The sequence below is a fragment of the Lethenteron reissneri genome, chromosome 8, assembly GCF_015708825.2.
Source record: "Lethenteron reissneri isolate LAM-NWPU_2019-01 chromosome 8, ASM1570882v1, whole genome shotgun sequence".
In the NCBI taxonomy this organism is placed as follows: Eukaryota; Metazoa; Chordata; class Hyperoartia; order Petromyzontiformes; family Petromyzontidae; genus Lethenteron; species Lethenteron reissneri.
The window spans coordinates 12,631,559-12,641,433 of NC_083786.1; the positions used below are offsets into that span (position 1 = coordinate 12,631,559).

The 9,875-nt window shown below is 43.9% G+C and overlaps 1 protein-coding gene across 1 annotated transcript in view; it reads left to right on the forward strand.

Annotated features, from left to right (window-relative positions):
* Nucleotides 1-8,839, forward strand: part of VASH2 (vasohibin 2) — a 37,630-nt gene extending 28,791 nt beyond the window's left edge. Inside the window, exons 8-9 of the mRNA XM_061580410.1 lie at nucleotides 610-728; nucleotides 3,485-8,839. Coding sequence (XP_061436394.1) covers nucleotides 610-728; nucleotides 3,485-3,557 — 192 coding nt within the window. The 3' untranslated portion in view covers nucleotides 3,558-8,839. The remainder of the gene's footprint in view (nucleotides 1-609; nucleotides 729-3,484) is intronic.
* Nucleotides 8,840-9,875: the final 1,036 nt, after the last annotated feature.

Genomic DNA, 9,875 nt, shown 5'->3' on the forward strand with positions numbered 1-9,875 from the left:
CGGTGGAGCGGTGATTGGGGCGCTGCGCTAGGAATCGCATTGCCTCAATTTGATTGCTGCCCACCGTTAACATCGGTGGCGAGAGATATTTGGACCGGTCCCCAGGCCTCTCCGTCACCAACCCGCACGAGCCGGCGTGGTTAAGTGTGGTAAAAAAATCGTCACGGCGGTAGCTTGACAAAAGGCTTCAAATTACAATTATATCATCGTAACGAGGTGAATCCACATAATCACTTAGTCTCCTGCCAGAGGCAGTTCATAAATGAAGAAATGTTGCCAAGGGAGATTTAAAGGAGTGTTCAGAAAAGTGGCTACACCCTACGCGGCCAGAGTGGGAGTAATCAACTGTCTGACCTCATCAAAAATGCCAAGCAGCAAATGTTGAGGCAATCCATTGTCTGTCTGTTTGCATATGATTACCATGTATTCCCCTTGCACCGGCGTCATGTGTTCGACATGTCTGCATCATGTGTTTGAGGTGTCTGTGTTGCGTGTTCCACGTGTCTGCGTGGCGTGTTTTTAGTGTCTGAGTCGTGTGTTTGACATGTCTGTGTTGCGTGTTCGACGTGTTTGCATCGTGTGTTCCACATGTTTACTCCGCCTTCCCAGCTGCGTAAGAGTCTCTTTGGGGTTCCGTCTCCACCGAGGGATCGTCGCCGGGGCAAGTCGGTGTCCCCGCACCGAGGGCTGAGCAGCGCGCTCGGCAGGCCCAGACGAGACGATGGACTGTGAGTGAACACCACCACCACCACCACACACCCTCCTAGCCTACCAACACCACCACCACCACCACCCTCCTAGCCCAACACCACCACCACCACCCACACACCCTCCTAGCCCAACACCACCACCACCCACACACCCTCCTACCCTACTACCACCACCACCCATCTCATCCTAGATCTTCTCAACTCTTGTCATTGTTATATCCCATTGTGCCAAGCCTCTGTCTGATGTGTGTTACCATCTGATCTTTTCCATATTCTATCTGTCGATTTCCATTGGTCGATTTCCATTGCATCGGTTTTCGTTTTAGCTTGTTTTTGGTATCCGACTTCTTTAGTCGCAGGTAGACATTTTCACTCTGGCTTTAGACCTATGAATCACTCAGCTACCACTCTCAATAATCATTACGAAGCGGGTTCTGTGGACAGTCGCCTCCTGCCAGAAGGCGGAGCATCAGCAGAGAGCTGAACACTTGACTTGAGATGTACATACCAGCTCAAGAAGCTGACACGAGCCACCGTGCTCAGCTGCTAGACCTATTTTTACATTTCAATGTGGGGGATTCGAAATGCGGACGTGGAAAGCCCAAGAGACTGAGGTTAACCTCGAGGCTCTCAGGGTCACTACTTAGTATCTTGTTACTGAATTTCTGAAGCTTGCTTTGCACCTTTTAATTGGTTCTGGGACCATGTGCTCTGTGGCTCATATGACGTTACGAGTTTGCGTTGCCTGTTAACGACTAAACCATACCATCCTGAGTTATTTTCATAACTAAATTAATGATCTAATGTAGAAGCGGCTGAGTGGTCCGAACACTGAGCCAGCACCGCTGAGGCGCTAAGTTTACATCCAGGCAGCTGCCCTGAATTAAACTAAAATCTCAAGTCTAGTTATTTGATGGCCTCAGCCTGTTTACCAATGACTGCATCAACAATATGATGTTCAATTCGTGTTTTCACTTGGTGCAGTGGTGAGCACCACAGTTGCGTTATGAATCCAGCGACCCGATTTCAATGCCCCTGCCTCAGCGAGCAGCTCAACATCAGAGGCGGACGACATCTCACGGTCAAACGACCTTCATAACCAACATGGTGTGGGGTGGCCTCCATCCAGCAGTGGATTGACACCAGCTCTGAATGATTGTTATTGACTTATTTTGAATTACTCTGCCCAGCTCAGAGAGTCATTCCCGAAGCCATTCTCTGACACAGCATGATGAACTGCTTACTGCAAGAGTTCTGAATGCAAATCTATTCATCTTGTGACCTGATGCCAATCGCTAATTTGGAATATAATTGGCATACCAATGGAATTAATTAAACAGAAATTATATTTAATTTTGAGTCACGTCACTAATGCCTCTGCATCTTAAATAAATAACTGTCTTAAGGGATGTTTTTTTTGTGATCATATTTCACACCATAATTACTAAAATACAACTTAATTCTTAATAAACGTAATTTGCAGAAACACTTTATGTTTTACGAATGGGCAGGAAATTCTGGAATCAATTGACTCAACTGGAGGGCCAAATACGTGTTAATTCTTCATGATTACCAGAATGCTCTCTAAGTCAAATTAATATTGTTAATCATCAGCTTGTCATAATGAGGCATAGATTCTGCTCTCTCGAGTTGAGTTTTAACAAAGCAGGCTTTTTTTGTCTTTTCTCCTATTTACTCTCTTGCGCAACAATCTCAGTGGCTACGCGCATCAAGCAGCTGACTGCAGCGCAGCGGTCTTGCTCGTCTAGCTGCGACTAAGAGTCGTCCGTCGACAAGCAGCCCTCAATTGCTTTGTCTTTGTTGGTGGTTTCACATGGCAGAGCAATAACGGCTGCAGCAGGGACCGTGTTTGTCTCTGCTTTCCTGCAGACTGCTCTCGCGCTCACTCCCCTCACGCTGCCCTGGTCCCTCTCTCAGGCTTGCCTGTGGGAATCCCTGATGAGAAAGAGCTTAGAAATCTGCGGGAGCACACTCTGCAAGTCGGCTCCCACACCACAGGGGTTTGGCAGAGCTGTCGACAGCTGAATTGTTATTTCATAATTTTAAACGTTACAATGCATGACAACTACATTCCAGAAATATGCATGGAAAATAAACATGTTAGAGTCTAATCAATCTCATCCAAATAGCGCGGTATTTAAACAAAATAAATCGTGGCAGGCACGTGGATACTGTGACGCTTTCAAACACACCGTTTGTTCTCGGCGGTACAAGATTTAATGAGCGGTGACGTCACACGGAGAGTGATTTGTGACGTGGGTGACGTAAAGTGGCACGCAATGACGTCCTGGGGAGGCGAGCGCGTGACGTCACTGCCGTGGCCGACAAGGCTTGCCCCATTGTCGCTAGGGCTGTTTCTTTAGTGGAGACTTTTAGGTAACCCGAAAATACATTTGCTTGGGTTTTACGTCATGATAGCAACACGCAACCTCATTCAGAAATTGTATTCGTGTTGGGTGATCTTCATGAGAGTTATTGTGAGCCCATGCGTTTTTTTACGGATAAACGGAGAGAGAGAATGCATTGGCGCTTTTGATTTTAGTTGGAAAGCATTAAAAACAAACAGCTGTTTCATGGAGAGTTTGTCCACTTTCATCGGAATGTGGAATTTACACCACCAAGCTCTGGGCCACCATCTCACACTCACTTCAGCAGGAAGTCACTTTTATATCATTTTACTTGTAAAAAATGCACAGTCTTACTCGTACGAATTTGGAATAAAAGGTCCATCCGTGTCTATCATTGTGTAACAGGTGCACGCCCGGAGGGAGGAAGTCTGCATTGCCGGTCACCCTCACCGAGAGCGGCTACCAGATCCGAGTGTGACCCAGCGAAGCGGCGATGATCCGCAGCAGGAGCTTGGAGGGCGCCTCTCCCTTCGTCGCCGAACCCTCCCGGCTGCAAACTCCTCGCACAGTGGACGCTACTTAACGCGGCGGATATCAAGCCCTGATCGATGTGGCTCCGTTTCTTTTTTTTTAAACGTCTTTACCTGGGATTCCCTTCACTGCGCGGAAGCTGAGTTTGCAGCAGGGTGGGGTGTCGCAGCCTGCCTCGCGCGTGGACACCAGTTTCTTTGGAGACAACTTGACACGGGCGATAGCTCCGTGGGGGGAATTTTAAGGCAGAAAGCAGAAGTTAGATTGTGGTATTGTGTGCTCGGCTAGGGATAATCAAAAGTAGATGGGGTTTTTTTTCTTTCCAATTTACTATAATGTGTTTTTAAACAGATAAAAGAGGTTTATTTAAATCCATCTCTCATGAGAATGAATTTGAACCAAAAAGGGACGTGGTCCCACGTGCATGTTGTTTTGATACGAAGTGCGATTTGATACTTTAAAAGTACTGAGGGACAGAAGCAATCTAAACTTTGTAATCCCCATGTAGATGTAACAAGGCAACTTTTTACTTCCTTAGAATAGTTGTTTTCAATAGCTTATTCTTATCTGCATTAGATGTGGGAAAACTACAATTGCGTACAGTAGGGTCCACGATTCAGACAATCTTACGGGCACTGACAGCGGTTATAAGAAATAGAACTTGTCGCCTCTTGGATGAGAAAATGTACTTAACTCTGAACGAGGATAATAGGCAGGCCTCCCCACTAAACAACGGCCTGTGTTGTAGGAAATGCTATGAGTGATGCCACCAGGCTTTTATCCTCTGATAACCATTATTATAAAAAAAAAACAGCATTAAAATTACAGCCATTCTTAAACCACTGACGGATTAACCCCCGTCCCCTCCCTTGCACCACGTTGGTCACGGTTTTATGTCGTTATTTTGTTTTGACCGTTCAAAGCGTGCGTTGCGATGGGTAGGAATGGCTTCTGACATCACTCGTGAATGATTGGCCGTGAATGTGAGTCGCAACACGGCCACCCGGGTTGACAGCGCTGCCCACTGAGCCGCTACCGCTCCGGCCCACGGCAGCGCTACGGAAGTGGAGACTGCTCACTCCGATGCAGCTTGCCCAGCCAAGCGCTGTGCCCCCTTTTCCTACCCGGCATCGTGAACTCCCTCCATCGAGGAGGCGCTCACGTGGACTGAGATGGGAACTCAAGACGTGTGCTTGGGCTGTGTGGGCAGCTGACCTCACAAACAGTGCTGCCTGTTGTAGCGATTATTGTTTTTAGACTGCTGTATAAGGTTTGCAACTCCCATGTATTGAATATGAGGAACAGCTGACCACTTGCGTTTTTTTTCCCATAGACTTAATTTATTTTATTCTTGGAGGAATGCCATACAACCACTTTTGCTTTGCAGGGATTAGGGCTGCGGTTATAGAGCATTAGTCAGAATAGTTCAGGCCAGGATTTGGTATTTCGCTGTCCAAAATCTTCTCGCCAAATGGCAAACATAAATCTCTCATTTAAGTAGCATCGATACCTAGACATTGGTTCTCAGGGACACGCTTTGAATTAAATTGGACGGGTTTTTTTTTGTATAGAGAGAAGAATGAAAGGGCCACTGGCTAAATGTAAAATTCATGCAAGCACATTGTAAAGGAGCTTTGTGTGTGTGTGAGCGAACATTAATCATGACGCACATTCTTAAATGGGCGCGATTCCATGGATAATGAAATCCAACTTATCACTGAACACAAACACGTGGCAAAAAAAAGTTACAAACACTAAAGAAACAAATAGCACAATATATTCCGTTGCGTTTAAGTTTACTTTTTAATATAGTTTTAGTGTAGAATCCCACAAGTGTCAGTTTGCTCATTAACATCCTGAAGACGGACACACGTTTTTATATAGCAGGGGCTGTTTTACAGTTATTGCATTTTATTTAAAGTAAACACAGCAGAGCTTGTGTTTCAAATACTGCCTCATACCTAGACATAACCACCAGCCGTGCTTTAACATTATGGCCTTAATCAGACGGTTACATTATCAAGCATACTTATTAAAGATACATTTCTGTCCACTGCTGTGACTGAGAGATTGAGATGGCAGTGTTGTTACTTGTGATATATCCATCATGAAGCAGGGCCACGCAGCGTTGTTGTGCACGACTGCGTTTGAGAGTAAATGGTAACACGTCCCAGTCGTGGTGTCTCGCAATGGTTGGAGGCAAGCGTGTTATGAAGATAAAAGTGCAGCCCCGCAATTGCTTGTCCACTCCACTGCTAGCAGAAGAGCCTCCACTCGAGAGAGCTTTAGAGAGCTCCTCTATTGGACCTTGTCTTTTCCAGACGTCTTCGAACAGTTGGGAGTATCCACAATCTACCCCACCACATGTGACCAGCGGATCGACTAATTAGAATTATTATCCAGTGATCACAACACGGGGCTATAAAAGGCAGAGATAAATCCACTTTTTGTTGGTGGGCGAGGGTTGTCGTGGAGAGACGCCATCTGTTGCGTCTCTGTTACGAGCCGCAGCTGTCCCTGGAGTATGAAGGCACAAAGCATGAATGAAGGCGGGTAGTTCCCATATTTAGACAACCACTGGTATGTGTCCTGGAGGCTCTGTTGCACTCGACCGTAGTGGTTTGGTTTGCATCTCGTACTATATGTGAATATTTACACAGCAAACGGGGGGAGATGGCGTTCCATTTTGATGAAGGAATGGTAACGTTTAAGAGAACACACCGTAGACTTTCCTGGACCTCGTACAATGACTGAGTGTGCAGCTTTAAAAAAAAAAACTATTGTAAATGACATGTTTCAGACAACAGCAAAAGACAATATCTTCTTTTCAACACTCCATCGCGAGAACATTTGCCTTCTGTCACAGTTGTGATGAGCGGATTGATTTTTCGTTCTGGTAGAAGGGCAATTTATTTCAATACTTGGCAGAAAAAAGCAACACGATTATGATTATCAACATTTAATGCTGAATTGTCTATTTACCGCAGCACAAATCAATCCCCTTTCCTCAACGCGCGAATGACGTCCAAGGAGTCGCCACGACTCCACTTCGTCTTGTCCGAGCAGTGTAGCTGCAGACTGTTCTCATTTCAGTTGCTAGAATTTCTATTCGGCATGTCAATTAGAAATCGTTGGGCTGCGTCACTTTTCCATCGTCGAAACTCATTAGGCGTTGGATAATTTTCAAACGAGTGTCACGTTATCCAGGCTGCTCGTAAGGACTTGGATTGAAGAGTGGTGTTGGCATATCAACAATGTTTCCTATTCACTCCCAATTTTATAAAGTCTCAAATTTTGTTTTATTCCAAAGGTCCGTTAACACATTGTCCTGGTAACTGAACCACCCCCTCCGCTCCCCCTCCCAATGGGTTTTCCGCAGAGACGCTGCAGGGAAGACCGTCTTGAGAACGATTCCTTCTCAGTATTTCACGCAAACTGTTTGCCAACTCGTGTTGTTGTCCTGTGCAGTCACATTTTGTGTTCCACCTTTCCACTTGATGGTAATTGCTTTTTAACCTAAGCGAAGCAATAACAACATCGTCACATTTGGGTGTCTTACACCTGCTACCCAAAACGTGCATAAGCTTTATAACAAGAACCATATTTTGCACTATAAGTGATCGCTCATCCTCTCGTATTTGCAGCAGAGGCCAACAGTGATATTAGTAAACTTAGATTGTGTTTGTAGTGATGCTTATGTATAAATATCGTTGCAGATTTAGACTTTGAATGACACTTGTTTTTATTGTTTTCATAATTGTTATGGACAAACCGTAGGAAGGGTACGTCTCAGATATGCAGTGGTATTTTAAAAATCGCACAGCAGCTAACATCTGCTCTTGACATTTGAAGCCTATTCTGAAATGCTGTATAATGTCATTGTTTAGGGCAGGGGAACCTCCGGCCTGTTGACGCCATTGATCCGGCGCCACAAGCATCTTTGCTGCACTAATCGGGTACTCGAGGGGGACATTTTGGACTTGCCGAGTAACCAAAGTGTATCGTTAGGGAATGTGTGGCCAACAAAAAGTATTCGAAAATTATGTCGGGCCCTCAGGAGAAGGCTCCCCACCCCCGGCTTAAGGTCATTCGACGCATGAGCAATGTTCGACATTTACAGGCTCAGCTGAGCAGATTTGTTGACGAGGAGACGATGCTGAAATCAAAATATTTTAATGTTGACACGTGGATCACTTCATGAGCATATAGCCTGGGATTTGTCCAAATGTAGTATTGTTTTAGCGAGCATTAGCTTAGCATTAGTTTCATATCTTTATAAAACTGCAATTTGGTGGCCATTTCATATTGTTTGCTATTTTTACATATTGAACACTTTTTTTTACGTAAGTCTTCTACAGTTGGATGCTGTATATTTAAAGCTTCAATAATACAAGAATAAAGCCACATCTTACGCGGGTATAAGTCCATTATTAAATTCCACTGGGGGTTAGAAAACGTAACGTACGTATGGCCTCGACAACTTGATTACCAGTACCATTACAATACACACCAACAGCAGATTGTTAGTATTATCTTGCAGGAAGCACACTTTATTGGAAGATTGAAACCTTGCGGCCGACTGAGGAACGACTTTAGACTGAGATATCGCAATCTTCTCACTCTTGACACTCAGTGGAGGCTTTCCTGGACGATCTAAATGACATAAAAATAATGTGTCGCTACAAAATGTTTTATTTTAAAATTTACGATTTTGTTTTACATTCAACGAAAGCACATACTAATTCGTTATAACATTACGTAAAACGGCATCAATGTGATATTTATTAAATCCGACTGTGAATACCAATGTCTATTTCTTTCAAGATGCCCCACCTACATGCTTCCCGTCAACTCTCATTGCCGTGGTTTATTCAACTCCATAAATCATGAACGGTTTGGACATTTGTAGTGAAGACAATAGAGGAAATGTTTGCTTGAATAACTTGGTTTTGGAAGTGCAAGCCGACGGCTCACAATTCAGAATGGTTGAAACAACAAACTTGAGATGCACCGTACACACCAGGGGTGGATCGCTCTTGTTTTGTTGAACTGTTTGCGGCGTTACACGGTCTTGTTTTAGCAATGTTGGATAATCGTGTTAAAGCTATTTTAGTCCAAGGGTGCTAAAATAAAGACGTGAGATTATTACTCGGGATGACCAAGATCATCGTGAATTAGAACAAAGCGTCTCGTCAAAATAAACACATTGTGTATTATAATAATTGTTTTTTTAAACACATTGTGTATTGTTGTTCTGTTACAATTACATTTGACGACACCAGCTCCCTGCCATCACGTGGCCTGTGTTATTGCTGTTGAGTACGCATTATCCTGAGTTTAGTACTCGATACTTCTTTATAAAGTTCTGCCCATATTTTACAGATTCTTCACGTGACGTTGCCCGATGGATGCCGTCCCCTTCTAAGCGGCGCAGTTTTAATCCATCGTCACATTGGTGGCCGAGTTGTACAGGGAAATATCCCACATCTTAAAACAAAAACATCATAGTTTGTAAAAGTGGGGCACACCTGATGAGCCTGTCAAGTTCAGGACAGTCGTCGTTTACGTGAAGATTAACCCATAAGAACAAGATCATTAATCTTAATTTAACCCCTGTTCAACATCAATGGCAGACTGGAGTGAATTTGGAATCATAAAACTACGAATGGTTATTTGGTTTCCATTTTTGTAATAAACGATATGTAATATAAATTTGAAAATTATTTACAAGTTCATGTGATCTCTTTGGGGAGACTGAAGAAGGGAATTCATGGATTTCAGACGACAAAAGGTAATTGTGTGCTGGTTTGTAACATGCATGACTTCTGTCAAATCTACAACTTTTACGTGTGAATCAATAAACGATTAAAATAATAAGATATACCACTGTGTTTTGCTCCCATAGAGCCATCTATCTTCAACATATGTATGACTCAAAGGATAGCTATTTGATATCCACGTGCATTACATGAAGCTCAAGGCAGTTTAAGAGAGAAGCGTTGCCATGTTATTGTTGCATTCTGCCACGGCGAGCAGCTTCATTGGGTCAGAATTACAATTAATGTGGGCACGTATAAACATCATCTTTGTAAATGTGACAATCATATCGGGTGGCATAAAACTATGACGTGGCCGAACCCATTGTACTGGCTACAACTCTACATTTTAAGTTAAATCGTTAGGGCATCCATGACTCTTATTTGGAACTAGTTACCTTGGCAATGCATAAGTACATTTCTTCAGATGCGCTTTATGTAACAAATGG